At 32.9% G+C, this 20,140-nt stretch overlaps 2 protein-coding genes across 3 annotated transcripts in view; one reads left to right on the top strand and one right to left on the bottom strand.

Annotated features, from left to right (window-relative positions):
• esyt2b (extended synaptotagmin-like protein 2b) overlaps positions 1-20,140 on the bottom strand; it is an 860,030-nt gene that overhangs the window by 590,012 nt on the left and 249,878 nt on the right. The gene's annotated exons all lie outside the window — the stretch shown is intronic.
• ptprja (protein tyrosine phosphatase receptor type Ja) overlaps positions 1,885-20,140 on the top strand; it is a 57,514-nt gene continuing 39,258 nt past the window's right edge. Inside the window, 3 exon segments of the mRNA NM_001136242.1 lie at positions 1,885-1,953; positions 18,238-18,262; positions 18,584-18,784. Of these exon segments, the coding sequence (NP_001129714.1) occupies positions 1,885-1,953; positions 18,238-18,262; positions 18,584-18,784 (295 nt within the window).

The following is a 20,140-nucleotide window of genomic DNA, read 5'->3' as shown; positions in this document are numbered from 1 at the left end:
GTACGCAGAGACTCCAAAGGGTTTCGTGAAAGTAAATTTAAGACTATTTAAAGACCTTTTAAGACCTAAAGGAAATGTGATGAATAACTTGAAGAAATAAGTTATTAATAATTTGAAGGAAACACAGAGTAAATATATATTCTCTATAACACTTACTGTAAGTTGGAATTCTTGTTTGTACTGATCTCAATTTGTTTTTAATTAAGTTTGCTTATAATGTTTGAACATGTTTGCTTTCCATAGTGAATCACATTGTTTTTTTTGTTTTTTTCAAAATTTTAAAGACTCTTACAGTAAAATAAAATACATTTAGCAAAGAAAATTGACACAAGACAAGAAGTATTGCCCAGCAGACGCACAATGTCATAGTATATTCATATTAGGTTGATTTAGGTCACCAGCGTCTAAGGACAATGCTATTTTGACATCCAATAACGACGTGAAATGATGTTGATATTTTGTTGTTTTTAGGTTGTGTTGGAAAGTGACCAAAAACTTTGAGCCAACATCTTAAACTCACAACATATTGATGTCAAATACTGCCGTTTTGGTATGGCAACTGAAATTCATTGTCTGACCGACGTCTTATTGGTTATGTCCACACATTGTCAAGTTGTATCACCATTACACGTTGATATTTTGTTGTTTTTAGGTTGTGTTGGAAAGTAATTAAAATGACGTCGGCCTGATGTTGGGTTCTGACGTCAAGCCAATTTTAATTTCCAAACAAAATGCAGCATCCCATAATGTTGAGGTACAACGTCAATCTAATGTCATGTTGACGTCCTGTGCCTGCTGGATGGTATCACTTTATTTTGATGGCCTCCCTAACAAATTTAGTTGATTTTAAGTTACATTGCAACTACATGCTAACTCTGCCATCATATAAAGGGATACCAAAGTCTTTTTTTATGTGTAATTTATTAAAAGGAAGCAAGTTTATGATTAATATAAGAACAAACATTTGCCAATTAACAGTGGGTCCAGAAAAATTTAACTTCATTCAAACTGTATTGTAATTTTATACCACATTATTGCAATGTAAAAATGATCAATTAGTCTTGACAGCATATGCTTTGCGTTCATTGTAACTTAATAAACTAAGTTAATCATGTTCTAACTTAATTTATACGTTATGCAAACTGTTTTAAGTCAGTTGAACATTATATAAGTTCAACAGACTCATATAAGGTTAATTTGATTCAGCTTTTAAGGCAATTTTAAGGCAACCATTTTTTAAGGTATAGATGTTTATTCTTTAGGCATAAGACATTTTGCTCACTTTCACATAAATAAATAAATAAATAAATAAATAAATAAATAAAGAGACTGAGCAGAAAAGAAAATGAATGAAAAATAAATAAATAAATAAATAAATAAATAAATAAATAAATAAATAAATAATAAGGATGTTAAGATATTTTAAAAACACCAATTTAGTTATTAAACCTTCGGTGCCATAGCTTTATGTATTATGTAATTTAAAAAAGAGTGAATAGAATTTATTAAATAATAAAAAAGCGCTAAAATTTGCCGTTTTAAATTGTTATAAAAAAGCTATATAAATATTTGAACTTTTCTAAGACTTTAGCTACTTGACTGCATTGTTTTTAGGCTAAGTTACATTGTCGTTTGCAAGAGGAATTTCTTAGGGTGAACGTCCGCTAGTGCTGTAATAAATGCTGATGTAGTTTGTGCTGGTTAAAGCCTAAAAAGAAACTAGGGGCGTGGCTAACAGTTCCCTACGCAAGCAGTGAAGAGAAAAGTGAAGATGAGAAAAGTTGAGGAGCACCTGAAGTAGGAATGAGCTGCAGCGCGCCTCAGCAGCGGTTTTATTTTACACGATAGAAAAAACAAAAGACTCTTATTCCGACTTCTGCTGAGATGGGTCAACATTATCGACTTCAGGCCATTGTTTCCCGTACAACTGTCTTGTTTGTTGTGCTCGTCTCGGTAAGTGTTTTAAGATTTCGTTGACAGATGATTTTATATCTGCTTTCTTCTACTACAAAGCTTATTGCTCAAAGAAGCTACTTGTTTATGGGTTAAATCTAATTGTAAATATCACATCCTGTGTGGCTAAACATACATTGTTTAATTCCCTTTTGTAGCGATTTGTTTTACTGTGAAGTTTGATGATCCTGGCATAAACTGCGTTTAAACTGTGAGCATGTATTGATAACAGTAAGTTGCATTAAGGATTTGTGTTGCATGAGAAAGCTTTTTATTATTATTATTATTATTAGTAGTAGTAGTAGTAATAATAATAATAATAATAAATTATTTTGAGTGTCAAAATAATAAAAATACACTAAAGGGCGGGGTTACCAGTTTGCTACGCCCATATCAAGCAGAGTGAAGAGAAGAAAGTTGAGGAGCACCTGAAGTAGGAATGAATAAACGCGCGCCTCAGCAGCCGTTTTGTTGTACACGATATAAATAACAAACTTTTCTGAAAAATCAATAGAAATATGAAGTGACAAATCGTTTTTTTCTGCTACGATGGGTCAACGTTTTCTACTTCAGGCCGTTGTTTTTCATGTAACTGTCTTGTTGGTTGTGCTCTTCTCGGTAAGTGTTTTTGATTGATACTTTTTAAAATCTGCTTTCGTCTACTTTTACAAAACGTATTGTTCAAAGTAGCTAGTTTTTTTTTCGGATATAATAAATCTACTTGTAAATATCACATCCCGATTTGCTTTACGGGGAAATTTGATGATCCTGACTAAACTACGTTTAAACTTTGAGTAGCCTATTTATTGTGTTGTATGGGATAACTTATGGCAATAATACCAACAACAACAACAACATTAATACTACTACTACTACTACTACTACTACTACTAATATTTATTATTATTATTATTATTATTAAAATAATTTGAAAGGCAACTTCGGTTTAGGCATCGTGTAGGTTTTGTTTTCAGCTGCTTTACAATCACAAATTGGTTCAAGGAAAGTTGTCAGTGACTTTTGTGCCTTATTATAAGTTCTTCCCCATAGCTTGACCGCAGCTTCAGTGAGAAATAGTGATGTTAGTTAGTTGATAGTTTCCTCTATCTGCTTGTTGAATTTGATTCTGCTCTGATGTCTGGCACCAGCAGTATTTTTTTTCTAGATGATTTTAAGCATGTGAATATTTTCCATGATGCTCTGTTTAACCAGAAGTGCAACTATTATCTATGCAAATTTCTTAGGTTCATCTCATCTCAGCCAGTTAGCGTTGGTGTGGCCGATAAAACAGGCAATCTGGCTGTGCTTTATGGATTAAATAGTCTATTATTTCCAGTAACCTCATTCAGATACTGGATTCTGTCCCCTGTTTCACCTTCTGTGGATTTGATAGATTAATGTGGTATCATTCTTTTCATACGAAGTAATTTTTCTTTTGTTTTAAAATAATTTTGAGCTGCTTTATATCTGTTGCATCTGAGATATAAGAAGCATTTTAAGTTAAAATTTTACCAATAATCAGGGTGTGAATTATGGGAGGGGGGGTGTTAGTGGTTTAAAACGGTCAGATTTAGAGCACCGTTAGATGCCGTATAGGCACTTTTTTGTAAAATGTCAGTGTTTGTATCTACATATAGCATATACTGTAGGTAAAGTATAATTAGAGGCATAGTTTGTCTTTTAATTGACACTTATGTTTGCACTTAGAAGAACATAACAGTCAATGTATAATTCACACACTGCTAATAACAAACTTATTAGCATCTAGTGTAATTTGGGTGGATTTGTCATGGATAGTTTGGTCTTGAGTCTGACCTAGATAAGGGCTGAGACTTTAAGAAATGGCCTACACTGATTCACAAAAAACCATAAGATGATTCCACGGCCTGATAAAGAGAGAATCTCTGTTCTCTTCTCCTTTTGCAAATGTGAGTGCCAAGCGGCTTAAATCCTTGATGTGCAGCAATTAACACCATCAGGAAAGTACAGTGTTTTGCATGAAAGTCTCGTGAAAATATCGCCCAGCCCATTTAGGAAGAATAAACTGCTTGTGGGCAGTGGAAGAGAAAAAGGGAAACTGACGTAGAGTTTCGGAACAGGGAAAAGAAAATGGTCTTAAATCTCCACCTCTTACCCCCTCCCATCTCTCTCGCTCTCTCTCTCATTTCTAATCACTGCAGCCATCTATTGAGATAACTGTCATTAAGGGTGGCGTTGCTGTTTGAAGAAGAATTCTCACAGCAGTAGTATTATTTGGGTCATGCACTAGGCCATTTTGGCCATATTTGGGGATAATTTGAACTGCAGGTTGTACATATCCTTTGATAAATACACTGATTTATATATATATTTAAATGATTAAATATTATTTTATAGTGTGTTAGTAAGGTTTGTGAATTTGTTGTTTAGGCTAGGACTGTCACAATAATCAATATACTGACTTATCATCATACAACACATGGACATGACCTCAATCATTTTGGGTGATGATATATATATATATATATATATATATATATATATATATATATATATATATATATATATATATATATATATATATATATATATATATATCACCCATACATAAAAAAGAAAACAATTCTAGCAACATTCTAGCTGATTGTGCGACATCTTTATCTCTGGAGGTGTCAGTGTAAGTATGGTTCAAAAACACTATGTTATTTACTATAAATTACTATAGTATATTTTCATGTGGGTGTCTGATAACTAATAATAGGTCTGGTAGCAGATATCGCAGTCTATGTTACTTTTTTACCTTACAATTTAATATCATGTATTTAGGGTATGCGTTTTCACATTCTGATTCTAATGCCTCATTGTTACATTGTTAAACTGACTATAATTAAATTAAATATTTTAAGAATAAAATATTGTGTGTACTTTGGATGAGTGTACTTGAATTGTGATGCTATTACACTGTCATTCTGACATTATATAAGGAGACGCATAAAATGGTCCTAAAATGACAATAATAACGTTTATCGCAATATATTTTTGTGCAATATATCATACAACAAAAGATGGATATCATTACGGGCCTAGTTCAAGCATCAAAGTACCTGTACAGTACAAATAGGGTTGGGCAATTATTCGAAATTATATCACAAACCTGATTGAGCAAAGCTGTAATTGTCATGAACATTTAGTCAGGAAAGCGTGGTTATATGATCAACAGTAAATGTCCTCCAAAGGCCAGAGGGCGCTCTTGCGCATAAACTCGCAAAAAAAGCATCCCTAAAGTGGATTCAGTCCTATCTGGACGATCCGTTTGTTAAGTTGTGACGTATGGTATACTGTTTCCGTGTCCAAGCCGCTACTCATTCGAATTGAGAAAATATTCGTTCATGGCCATTTTTTAATCATATCACACTTTAAAGTTTATTTTATATAAAATCATGGTGTACACAACAGTCTCTGTACTTTATGTATCTCTTTGTAACCATTTACTATTACCATTTAATGAGTCTCTACATTCAGTTTGATAGAGTGCTTGGACCCGGAAGCCGCTTTGCTTGATGTCACACTTAGCAAGCAGATAGGAGCCAGAGAGTTGACATAAAAGGTGTTTTATCTACTCACTTATCAATCAGTTTTAGAGTTCCTCAAGGAAGTATTTTAGATCCATTACTCTTTTTTTATATATATTAATGATTTAAAAGTTGCATATTCAGAGGAAGTCTATCTTTATGCTGATGATGCCACAATATTAGTATTTCAGTTCACAGTTAAGAAATGTGTACAACTGGTTTTTGGATAATGAACTTTCTTTACACATAGGTAAAACTGGGGCTATTTTATTTGCTTCAAAAGTGGAATTAAAGGAAGATGATTCTTTTGTGGTAGGGATTAATGATTTGAAAATTGAGTCGAAAAAATTTTGTAAATTATTTGCGATGTTTAATTAATGATAAATTATCAGGAGATGTTATGGCAAGAAAGGTTATGAAGATATGTGGAAAAAATGGTTCTTAGCAAGGCCCGCTGATCTTTCGGATGTTCATTCTTTAAAATTATCAGCAGGAGCTTTGATTCAACCCCATTTTGATTATGCTACCTCATTTTGGTATGTTAGCTGCTCACAGAGTATGAAGGAAAAACTGCAAAAGGCACAAAATAAATTAGTACGAATAATTAAAAAAAATCATCCTAGAGCACATTTGCACAGAGTTTTTTAAAGAATTAGGTATGTTAAATGTTAGTAAAAGAGTAGGTTTTTTTTAAAGCTGGGAATGATACATAAAAATGTTTAATAATGTGGTTCCTATAGGTGAACTATTTTAAAATGGTGAGGCGACAGCATTCATACAGTACTAGGGGTTGAGATTTTAATATTTGTTCATTTTTAATTTAGTTGAAGTTTAGAAGTCTAGTGTGGAAAAATGTTTTTATATACAAGTGCAGTCATGTGGAACAAATTGCCAAAATAGATCAAGTAAATAAAAGACTTAAGGATGTTCAAAATAGTGATCTAGAGATGGTTGTTTGATGAGGATAATTAGTTTTCATGGTGGTTGATGATGTTTTATTTTAGAAGTTTATGTTTTGTGTATAGGTTTGCAGCTGGAAAGGGATCCGCTGAGTAAAATATATGCTGGATAAGTTGGCGGTTCATGCCACTGTAGCAACCCCCTGATTAATAGAGGGACTAAGCTAAAAATAAAATGAATGAATGCATTTAAGAATAATTTTGTTACTGTTTTAAAATGTGGAGGTACAGTTTGTGTTATGCTTTATTTGTATTTTGCAGGCACACTTTGTTTTTTTAACTGCGAGAACCACAATGGAAACAAGCCCAGGACTTTATTTTAAAATGTATGGGATACTTGTAAATATCTGTCAAATAACAATTCAATTCAATTAAACTGCAAACACCAACTAAGTAGAAACTCAGGAAATACCCAAATTGTAGCATTATAAACAAATGCTTTAACTGCTCTCATTGATTCATCATGACTAATAATCACACAACTACAAAATCAACTCACGGGATACTTTTCAAACACTCAAATTAAAGGGTTAGTTCACTAAAATAAATGTATTCTGTCATTGTTTGCTCATGCTCTAGTTGTTCCAGTCCTGTATACATTTTTATAAAGCAGGTGTCTGTAAAAAGGAAGATAGTTGGATAAATGTAGAGAACTAGCCCTTTAAGTTATGAAGTGACTTTGGAGTAAAACATGTTATTATAGGTGGCAGTTTTACATGCAGCATTCACTATACACAGAGCCATAGTTCATTGAAAAGCGACACAAACATCTTTTAATGTCAAGAACGATTATATTATTGTCATTGTTGATGGATTAGCTCAGTTTAAATTTTGAAAGTGACCTTGTGTAGCTTAATTTGAACTTTTTTTTTTCATTATTTCACTTGCATATATCAGATCAAACTTCATTATTCCAGGCATTCAGTTCTTGTATATTAATATAAAACAGTGAAGCATTATTTCATTAGTAACATTACTTTTGTAGCATGTAGCTTGAATTATTTCTTATACATTATTTTTATAAAGAACCAGCTGGCTCTTCAGTAGTTTTGATTCTCAGTGACTGAACGAGAAGGTATGTAAAAGAGAAGTGCTCACCACAGTTGTGCAATTAGCTTGTAACCGTACTTCATTTCTAAAGTTTGGAACTATAGTACATTTCCTCAAGCATAGAAATTCAATCGTCTGTGAGATAAAGCTCGTCTCTGTGCCTTCCTAAAAATGCTTGTGTGCAGTTGTATAATGGCCACTTGTGGAAGGGTTCTGGCCTCTTCCAGGGTGGAATAGATTAGACACACACACACACACACACACTATCACACAGTTCTGTGTTCACTGTAAATTTTGGTCTATTCATTCACAGCATTCAATGGCTTATTGTATGTCACGGCTAGTTGAAATGCGCACAAATTTCAATTGTCATTCATCATAAAACTGCTCAAGTCATAAACAGACAATGCTAGATTTATGCTAATATGCCATTAGAGTTGGAATGCTGAAATACATTTGTAAAGAAAATGAATAAAGGCAAGGCGACACATTTACAACAGTTATGTCTGCGTAACGTAATCAGTAGATGCGTTTCAAATGCAAACATAAATATGCTAGTTTAGTTCTGTCAGTCATTTTTCTTATTAGCAATCCTCACTACACTGTAAAAAAAATCCATAATTATATGTTTTTATTTCGACAGCTGGCGAGCCAGAAAGAAAACCTGAAAAAAGGCAGATAAATTACAGTAATGTATCGTAAAATAACAGAAGTTAAATTACAGAAATTGACCAAACATTAAAATTAAAGCAATTTCTCTAATTTAACGTCTGTTATTCTATTGTAAATATCTGTAATTTAACGTTCGTTCTTTTACGTTTTTTTACAGTGAAGATATGGGCCGTTATAAAAGTCACGGTATGATAACCTTGGATTAAAATATCACGGTTTTGTGATTACTGCTCTAAAATATATTGTTTTAAAAATTCTGGGTTGAAGACAACAACCTTTTCTCCCACTGAGCACTATATATTTTATTTTAAGAAGCATTTAAAACAATTAGGAACAGCAGCTTTTTATGTTGAGGGTCCTTTTCAGCTGGATATACTGCTGCCCTGATAAATTAAATTAAATAGTTGTAAAAACAAACAAAAAACTTGCATATATACCATAGGAATGGTATAACAATTTTTTTTGGGTGGTTTTAACTTTATCTTGACTTTAAAAAAAAGGTGGTAAACCTTAAAAATGGTTATCAGCCAATCCATAATCCGCACCATCATACGGTATTCTGAAATTCTGTATTATGCAAAATATTTAATACACAAAAACACAGAGAGATGCTATGTGAGGTAGTCTTTCATCATGACTGAGGAAAGATTGTAGCTTTATCTGTGCTTTGACCAGATGGAGAAGTAACTTCAACATGCAAATATGGTGTCTGCCACTGTTCATTTGCATGCACTTTATAAGACTGTAAAAGGTTTGCAATTTAATAGGAAAAGAGCAGGAGTGCTATGCAATAATCATGCAAAGGTGGAGCAGAACATAATCATTAAAACCTAAAAAAAAACTATTTTGATTGTTTTCATATTTTGTGTACATGTGTGTGTCTGCTTTATTGTATTATAGTAATGGTACTCTTTTTTTTTAAGTCCTTTTTTCACACATGGATAGTCATTTAATGCAGCAGGATGTGTTAAAGTAACAGTTCTTGTCTGAATTTGAAATGAGGAAGTTTGAGGCTTTCGCTTTTAAGAAAAAAAAAACTGATGCTTGACACACATCGGACATTCTCAGAGAACAGCTTAAATCGGCTCCAGGAAATTTGCTGAACCTCAAAGCCTGAATGTTGCAGCCTGGTTTCAGTATACTGACCTTCCCACCTAATTTATATACTATATATACTGACTTGTACTGAACGTCACCAAACTCTATTTTAAAATCAACATTTGCATTTTTTATAATCCAAAACACTTTAGTACTGAAAGAGTGTTCAAACCCACAGAATTCATGCAGACAGGGAAATATCTTCTTTTTTAATGTCACGTTAAAGGTTTATTCTGACTGAAAACTTGCATGTTTGTTTTGTGAAGTTGCACTAACAAGATTGGTAGTACTCCTTTATACAGTATACATGTGATTCAGATCACAGCTTTGAAGTCTGCATAGTGTAATTAAAAGGACAAAACAAATGTGAATTATATTTTAATACTTTGGTAGTAGTAGCAGTGGTATATACTGTATATCATTGAAGGCCTGGGAATGTTTTTTGTTTTGTGTTTGTTGAGCAGTAGTGCTTGCTTGTCAGTATCTTGATTGTTGTCATTGTCAGTACACCAAATGAAGTGACTTCTTTCCTGTGGGCAGTCGAAGGGCTGATCTGTAGGCCTCCAGATAAGAAAAGAGTCAATAGAAAACACTATATGACTGTGTGAGTAAGAAAATTGGGCTATCGAATAAAGATGAAGTAAAAAGGCCAAACTGTAAGGCCAGCTGCAGAATTATGACCCTGGACTACAAAATTGAAACTGTTGAAATTGTCAATAGCCAAAATAGCCAATATATTGGCAATAGCCATGCATTGTACTGTATGTGTCAAAAACCATTTGAATATCAAGTAAAGACCATATACTGTATATTTCCTACTGTAATTTACAAGAGTCATGTACACTCACCGGTTACTTTTATTAGGTACACCTTTCTAAAACCGAGTTGGACCCCCTTTTACCTTCAGAATTGCCCTAATCCTTCGTGGCATAGGTTCAACAAGGTACTGGAAATATTCCTCTGAGATTTGGGTCCATTTTGACATATCATCACGCTGTTGCCGCAGATTTGTCGGCTGCACATCCATAATGCAAATCTCCCGTTCCACCACATCCCAAAGGTGCTCCACTGGATTAAGATCTGGTGACTGTGGAGGCCATTTAGTTACAGTGAACTCATTGTCATGTTCAAGAAACCAGTCTGAGATGATTCACGCTTTATGACATGGCGCATTTTCCTGCTGGAAGTAGCATTAGAAGATGGGTACACTGTGTTCATAAAGGGATGGACATGGTCAGCAAGAATACTCAGGTAGGCTGTGGTGTTGACACGATGCTCAATTGGTACTAATGGGCTCAAAGTGTGCCAAGAAAATATGCCCCACACCATTACACCACCACCACCTGCCTGAAATGTTGATATAAGGCAGGATGGATCCATGCTTTCATGTTGTTGATGCCAAATTCTGATCCTACTATCCAAATGTTGCAGCAGAAGTCGAGACTCATCAGAACAGGCAATGTTTCTTCAATCGTCTATTGTCCAATTTTGATGAGCCTATGCGAATTGTAGCCAGTTTCCTATTCTTAGCTGACATGAGTGGCACCCGTTGTGCTTTTCTGCTGCTGTAGCCCATCCGTCTTAAGGTTAGACTATGACCATGTCTACATGCCTAAATGCATTGAGTTGCTGCCATGTGATTGGTTGATTAGAAATTTACATTAACGAGCAGTTGGACAGGTGTACCTAATAAAGTGAGGGTACATTGCTAAAAAATTAATTTAGACAACTTCATAGAAGTTTTTTTATCTTTTACATTTGAAACCTAAATTTCTCAGATTCAGATATCCCTGCCAAATATTCTCCCATATCCTAACAAGGCAAAAATCAATGGAATGCTTTTTTTGTTGTATGTCAATGATAAAAAATACAATTATGACTGGTTTTGTGGTACAGAGTAACAACTGAGGTTCTTATTACAGCTGGAAGCTGATGGAATAATGTAAACATATTTGCATACTTATCTGTTGGGTTTAAAACATTTATTAGTAAAATTATATATTTTTTGTTAACTTAAAATATTAATGTATAATTTGCATGTATTAATTATATAGTTTTAAGGAAGGTACAGTGTCAAAAATACACTATGTCTCACCTTTAGGTAAAAAAGAAAATGTTTTTTGACTTTGAAAATGACTTTTTGTAAAAAAAAAAGCATTAAAAAGATTAAAGAAAAAGTTGGTCCTTAGTGATTTTTATAATGCTAGCTTAACACATGGGTTCTGATGATAGAGACCTCTTAAGTGAAGAGGTGAACTATTTCTGTAATCCACAGACTGAAGGAAATGGTCTGGGGTGGTATGCGGTTTAAGAATGCGTCATGTTTTTTTGGACCGGTTCAGCGTTCGAGAGACAATTTTACAATTACTAATAATAACTTGACTTACAAGTCTTGGCATCAGAACAATTGATAATTATTTAAAACGCTGCCTTTATTTGGTTTATGTTGTAAAATATTATTACAAGTTGTTTAAATAATTAACTTTTTTTTATAGTTTTATATTATAAATTATAATTTATATTATAATTTATAATTTTTATAAATGTAACTAATTATAAAATAATTAAATTTTCTTATTGAATGTAGTTTTTTTTATTTTTATTGAATATTTATCTATATAGTTTTTTGCATTTACAATTTAAAGCATCACATTACCTCTACCCTACCACAACCACGACATTGAAAAAAGTAAAAGAAAAAAAAAAAACTGAAAAATAAAATGTATATCATTCCTATATAATTTCTGAGTTGACAGTGTGAAAACAGAGTGTACCATATTTGTTCAGTCCATATGTTATCATTTAACATGAGAGGCTTGCCAACATCTACAAGAAGGAATATACAAAAGAGGTGCATCTTAATAAAAAAAAAGATAAAAACAAAAAAATAATAAAAAAAGATAACAAAAACAAAATAAAACGGTCACATCCTCTTTAATCATAAAACCATCCAGATATATCAAAGTTAGTAGTAGGGCATACATAATGTCATATTTTTAGTCAACTATGCTATCATTTGACATGAAGAGTTTGGTAACATCCAAAGAGTACAAAATAGAAATAACATATAGAAGAAAAAATTAAATAAAAATAAATTTATTCTAAAGGCCAGGGAGTTCTTTAAAGTATTTAATAAAGGGGGACCATTTGTCTAGGAACTTGTGTTTCGAGCCTCGAATCATGTATTTAATATTTTCCTATTGAATGTAAGACATCACTTCATTTATCCAGCCAGCGTGTGTTGGTGGGTCTACTCTTTTCCATTTGAATAACATTAAACATCTTGCTAGTAGTATAGTGAAAGCAATAACTGAATGTATATCTTTACTGAGATCTATATTCTCAGGTACGACACCAAAAAATGCCCATCAATGGATCTGGATCAATTGGAATTTTATATATATCTGTTCGCATTTTAAAAATCCTCTTCCGAATGTAGTTTCAAATGTATTAATTTCTTTATTGCAAAACTGAATTGTCAGCATTGTTACCCCATTTTTCAGTGTGAGATGATTCTTTAGAAATCGTTCTAATTTGCTGCTCTGTTATGTTAAATTATTATTGGTACAACATCAATAGCTGATTAAATGGGAAGGTAAAATATGCTTTCTTGTTACTAACATTGGCCACAATAAAGTTTATGGAACTATGATAGCTTCTGCTTTTGAGAACACCTAAAAAAGCTTGAGTGGTTAGTCATGTGCGCATTTAAATGTGTGAGGTGATTTAATCCTATTTTTTATTATTTTCACTAAAGTTCCTATTTATACAATAACTTCCTCAATGAATAATTGTAGTATTTCCTTAATAGCTTGTTTGTTACAAGTAGATTGCAATCATTAATACTGATCGCCTCTTATCTAATGCCTCACATGACAACAACCCCAATGTTTACAGCAATGTTTAAAGTCAGCTTTCATAAAGAGTATTGGTTTACCAGAAATATTCCCTGTCCAAAATGGCACAATGTGGGCTGCATTATTGTAGTCTTCATTTGTGCGTGCCTAGCATTTTTCTTGTTTGTATAACATAACTGTTTAATAAATACTGTAAACATAATTTATTCATTTACTTATGATTATTTCACGTTTCATGACCGTGTGGCTTAAAAATATTTGATTGTTAACTGATCAATAAGACATTTGAAGGCAGAAATCTGTAGGCAACAGACACATCGCATTATTCAAATGGTGCATTGCATAACTTGCAAAGAGGCTTTAGCATTCAAATATTTTAGCAGGTAGTTAATTGTTAAAGTTATTCAAGTACAATTTATCTACACCGGAAGTGTCTCTCCAGTAGGAATACCACGAGACTTGGCTGTTGGTATGACGTCGGTTCAACTGTTCAATACGCATACGGAAATTACAATTACAAAATAATATTTTTGCCTATAATTTTTGAGTTTAAAGCTTACAATATACTTACTATGTTTGTGGGACTCTTGTTTTGAAAATGGGACAGGCTTAATAAAAGAGTAAGCAGCAATTTTGAGAAGCAGGCACCTATATAACGTTCACAGCTCTTCAGAATGCAAAATGCAGGATATACGGATTAAATATTGTGCTCAGCATAAATGAGTACACCCTATTTTGAAAATGACTATTTGTAACCATTTCCCAGTGAATATAGGCAATGTGTTTTGGTGCATTTAAACAAAACAGATTTATTAAAAGGATATATATATGAGCAATATCACACGAGTAGTGCGATATGGCTGTATATCGGCACTTGTGGGAGGTGTGCGGCCTTAGTGCCCCCACCAGTGCCAAAATACAGCCATATCGCACTGCAACGAGTGTGATATTGTGTTTATACAACAGTTTGACGGCATAATTGTGTATATAAAAACAAAATTAAACATGGAGAGTCTCAAAAACCCTTTTGTATGAGGAACTACTTTCTTCCACGTTGGATTCAAATCATAAGCTGACAGTTAAACAGTTGAGCAAGCATCTTTTAAACTTTAGATAGTGTCTGCTATTTGCTGGCTGTATGTGGGCGAAGTAATACACAAAGGGGAAAGAGGCTGTAATATATATATATATATATATATATATATATATATTTACAATTTAGTCACCAAACATATTTAGAAATTGAAAGATAATACAATTAAATTCATGCAAAATATTGCAAAAAAATATTTAAAACTTACATAATTTCAACTACATTCTTATTTTTACTTTTTGCTTCTCTTGTTTTCTGACTAATGTATATGCACAAATATAATTTGTATATTGTATAACTTGTATTGTATAACTTCCTATTAAAAATATGAATTTAAAAGACAGATTTGTAAGGGGTTTACTCGTATATGCTTAGCGCTGTAATTATTCAGTGTCATCCCAAAGAGGCATAAGATGTGTTTTAATGTATTTTGTTAGTATAACTTGTATATTATGAAATATTTAGTGAAATATGTTTGTAGTTGAATTAGTGTTATTGACTCTGAATTAGTGTTTATTGCATGTTTATGCATCATGTCTTATCACTCAGCTCTTACTGGCAAACTTTAGAAACCTTGTCTGCTTATGCAGAGGTTGATATTAATTCCTGCCTACGTTTTCATATACCTTAAAACATTAATACCTAATATATCACTTCACTCCTTGCTAAAATAAACCTCTCTACCTCTTGAGTTGAAAATATTGTCATTTAACAAGGAATCTACTCAAATTAAAATATTTTTTGACAACAGAAGTATGATTATTTTTCTCATGTATATTTCAGAGAACATCGCTGTCTGTGTGTGTCTGTGTTTGTGTGTGTGTGTGTGTGTGTGTGTGTGTGTGTGTGTGTGTGTGTGTGTGTGTGTGTGTGTGTGTGTGTGTGTGTGTGTGTGTGTGTGTGTGTGTGTGTGTGTGTGTGTGTGTGTGTGTGTTTAATGGAGAGATAGAGTGAGCTTCAGGCACTGACATGAGCTGCTGACATGAGATTAATTGTGGTTTTGTGTAATCATTTGTATTCATCTTCTTTCATATTTTTGTTAGTGACTGAAATAAATCTAGCCACAGAGAGCTGAAAATGTTACCATTACAGAAGCTGTGGTTAAGTGGAAAAAGTGATCAAGTTTCCTCTACAAATTTTACATTGTTGATGTCCTCTTTGAGCAACCATTCATAGCCAGAGACAGGGTGTCGGTTTCATAATAGGTCAGATGAAGAACTGGGAAAGGGAATAGAGCAAATTAAAGATAAAAATGTAGTTGATGCCAGTAGCCTAGGGGTTGGTGCATTGACACATAGCACTGAGGTGCTCACAGTGACCCATGTTTGACATTGTGGGACAGTAAGTAGACGCTGATTAGTATACCTAATTGATCTATGAGAAATGTAAGCAATAAGGTCAACAATGTATTTGATGCAAGTCCAGATAAACCCTTCTAAATGGTTACAGCTATTTTAAAATCACTTCTAAGCACACAAAGCTGGTAAAGATGGTAAAATTGTGGATATATAATTCTTCTTTCTTGTTCCAGTAAAAAGCCTAGCTGTAGCGTTTTAGCAGTTGGTGAAATGCCTTTTGAGACTGGCCACAGTAAAGAGAATTACAACAAACACGGCATAATTACAGTCTCTAAATCTTTAAGGGAAAGAAACCTTTTCAGTTTAGCAAATGATTTCAGGTAGAACAAACTATCCTTTGTCACTGTATATTTATTTTCAAAATCAAATTTAAGCCCAAGAGTTTTCTTTTACATATGGTTGGACCTTGGCAGAGAGGACCAGAAACTCCTCTGGCCAGAGTTGCCGAAAATGTTAATTTTGCTTTTGTTTTCATTTGAATGCAAAAATTACAAGCCATTTAACTTTTAATCTAATCAAAACAACAAAGCACATCCAATAAACCTCTACTCTACTTGTACTAAAAGATAAAACAATAAATTGTCTGCGTAACGATGATAGGAGATCTTCTATTTCCTAAAAATGGCACCCAGATTAAGCATACAGAAAGAAAAGGGACCTAAAATTGACCTTTAGGCCATACCACATGACAATGGAGCATATGAAGAAGAAACATACACAATGCTCACAGAGAAAATTATTATTATTATTTTTAAACCAGCCACTTCAGGGCAGTACTTTGTATGCCCACTATCTTTTCCAATCAATTTAACAGAATACTTTCATCAGTTGTCTAATACTGCACTTGTATTTAGCAAAACAATCATCACATATTAACCTTTTGTGAAGATCTTGCAAACTTCTGTATGGTGCAGTGGGGTAAACCCTGACTGAAACATATTAAAAAAAGTTCAAGTCTTCGTACATGAGGCCCCTGCTGCTTTCAAGAGCTCAAGATTTAAATATATACATTCTGTATACAAGAGTGGTCACTGCGTCCGGTTTAATTATTCTTTGAACAGATTATTAACAGGCCTAACATTAACCGTGTGCGCGTGTACATTCTTTTATTATCACACACGGTATGTTTTTGCTAACAGTTATTTTTGTTTATGTAATAATAATTATTATTTTTTTTACAATAATGTTTCTTTAATATGAGATTAACTCCCCGTTTATGTGTAGTTAATTGGCGATCTGGGACCTTTAGCCTGGACAGATTACAGTGCAAATTTTAGATACATGAAAATACTTTTTTAAATGTCTTTTTTTTTAAAGAAGGGTTTTGTAAAACAAAAAGTGCATGTATACAGCTATATTTTGCTTGTTTTTACACATTTAAAACTTGTGGCTAAAAAAATTATTATTTATTTTTGGTGTGGTCAGAGATAAATTTGGTAAAAAGTTGTGTGGAAAAAAAAACTAATTGCATGGCGACAACCTATTTGCTCATGCTTATTGAGCAAGCTCATATACAACACACACTAAAAGTGAAATGAATGAGGAGGCATGTGGACATAACACAACATCTAAATTGAGTAATTTTAGCATGTCAAAGTCAAATTTCTGCATTTAAAATGTATTTTTCCAACAACAAAAGTGTGGCTAGTAAAAATGTTGAACGGCTAGTGAAGTTGGAAAACGACTAGCCACAGTGGCTGGGGATCAAAAAGTTAATGTCAAGCCCTGACAGAGAGGGAGAGCACAGGTCTTAGAGGAGAGCCCGAGGGAGCCAGAAGATGAGCTAGAGAGTAAACGAGACTGAACCACTGTTAGAATGCATGGGCTCCCCCCCCCCCCCTCTTCCTTGACCATGTGACCAAAACACTAATCTGAAACATTCAAACTGACCAACCAGCATGTTACAGTTTCTACAATGTGTGACCACTCTGCAGACCCCTGAAATGCATACCGTTGAAGTCAGAATTAATAGCCCCCTTGATTTATTAGCCCCCCTGTTTATTTTTTTCCCCAATTTCTGTTTAAAAGAGAGAACATTTTCTCAACACATTTCTAAACATAATAGTTTTAATATCTCATTTCTAATTACTGATTTATTTTATCTTTGCCATGATGACAGTAAATAATATTTGACTAGATATTTTTCAAGACACTTCTATACAGCTTAAAGTGACATTTAAAGGCTTAACTGGGTTAATCAGGTTAACTAGGCATGTTAGGGTAATTAGGCAGGTTATTGTTTAATGATGGTTTGTTCTGTAGACTATCGAAAAAATATATAGCTTAACGGGGCTAATAATTTTAAAAATAAAATATTTAAAATTGCTTTTATTCTAGCCGAAATAAAACAAATTACAAATATTACTTTATATATTTACATACTGTGAAAATGTCTTTGCTCTGTTAAACATCATTTAGAAAATATTTTAAAAAAGAATAAAAATTAAAAAGCGGCTAATAATTCTGACCTCAGCTGTATATGTTAGTCTAGAAGCTGGATTTGTATCAGCATTTATTCTGTGTCTTTTGGGATGTATACGGTTCGTTGGTAAAGACATGGTTTGGATTAAAAACAAATTCCTATAATGCTTTTCAGCATTTCAATGTCAATCTGCCAAAGTTACTTTATTTGTTTTCTTTCCCCAGATCCACCATGGACATTGCACAGACTGTAAGTATAAAAATTCCTTGTTCTTTTGTGGTCTCAAAAAAAACTGAGATGATTGAACAGATCTTGGATCTTTTAATCATGATAAAAGACCTCTGGCTAGTTAAAAACATAAAATTCCCAATAATAAGCTTGGCCATGTTTATTTTAATACATTTTATGTGCTATGACAACAACAAGATTTTTAAGGAACGGTACTATGGCGTATTGTCTCAAATCGTTGATAATTAAGTTACCAGCGTAATCCTTGTAGAAAGAACGGACCTCTGGTTTGCAACATCCTACTAAGTGGGCCATTTAATGACTGTACACTGCTTTATTTAGGTTCACTTTGCCAATATAAGACAAGCACCACAACATCAGAAATCAACGTGTTTGTTGGAAATTCCTCCTTCTGCATTGCCCAGAACGCCAGTTTTACAAACTCATCACAGACTAACATCACAGTGACAGGACTTCTGCCTGGAAACACATATTTCCTCATAATCAGCTGCACGAGTGTGTGCTGTGAAAACTTCTCCTCCAGTAAGTCTTTACCAATTCCAATCAGTGATCACTTTAAGGGTAAGCGTTTGAGTGACTTTGTGCATTGATGTCACTGTGGTTTAAAAAGGATCATTATAAACAAATATTTTTTTATGATTATAACTAATGCTTTTACCTTTTTAACTCTTAATCACTTTCTCTCATGCGCTTTTCTCATTCTTTCAGTCACTCACACTCTCAGTATTTCTTTGCTTGCATAACAGACTCCACCAGTAATCTGACTTTCACACAGCTCAACTCCACCTCAGTGTATGTGAACTGGACGGACCAGTTAATACCAACCAATCAGTCTTTTACACTTCGTAAGTTCCAGCCAATCACAATCATTAAGAAAGTCTTCTATACATTTGCATAATATGAGACATTTGTAAATTTGAGTGATTTAACTCTAATTTTATAGAGCAGATTTTTGTTTAATATAAGTATAGCATGAATGAAATGTACACTACCGGTCAAAAGTTTGGGGTCAGTTTTTTATTTATTTATTTATTTCAAAGAAAATTATTCTGTTCATCAAGGTGGCATTTAATGAATGTAAATAAATTGTTAAATGTTTATTAAAATATTAAATAGCTTCTTTCGTATTGTATGTTGTTTCAAATTTAATTATTACACTAGGCTTTAATGCTTTTATTACTATTATCATTAATAATAATAATAATAATAATAATAATAATAATTCATACTGTATTAGAGTGATTTCTGAAGGATCATGTGACTCTGAAGACTGAAGTAATGAAGCTGAAAATTCATCATTAAAATCACTGGAATAAAATATTAAATTAATTGATAAACTACCTATGAACTTTTATTTTATAGTGCAATAAAATTTCACAATTTTACAATGTGTACTGTATTTTTGATTAAATAAATAAAGCCTTGATGAGCAGGAGAAGCTTATTTTAAAACATTTAAAAATCATACTGACCCCAAACTTTTGACCGGTAGTGTTTACTTACATTTATATACAATGATTAAGACATCCATAAATGAAAACTGTGTCTTTATTTATAGTTTCATGTTTTCAAACTTGGACTTTTTCCCAATTCAGTACAAAAGAAATTTAACAGTATTTCATGGGAACTTTTGTCTCTACAATGAAACAAATGATGACCGGAGGCTGTCGGTTTCTAGAAAGGACATAAATATTATTCATTGCTTTGTTTTAGAGGTCTTTTCGAAAAACACAGTATGATGACTTTATGTGATTTTTTTTTTTTCCTTTTCAGTCAAGCTCACACATCCGTTTGTTCATCTGCATATTCAAATGCATTTTTTGTCAATAATGAAAAAGTTTTTAAAAGTCTCTTCTGTTAACCAAGGCTGCATTTATTT

This window comes from Danio rerio, chromosome 7 (assembly GCF_049306965.1).
Source record: "Danio rerio strain Tuebingen ecotype United States chromosome 7, GRCz12tu, whole genome shotgun sequence".
Lineage (NCBI taxonomy): Eukaryota > Metazoa > Chordata > Actinopteri > Cypriniformes > Danionidae > Danio > Danio rerio.
Note: the sequence above shows the minus strand (reverse complement) of the source record. Positions and strands in the feature narration are given on the sequence as shown.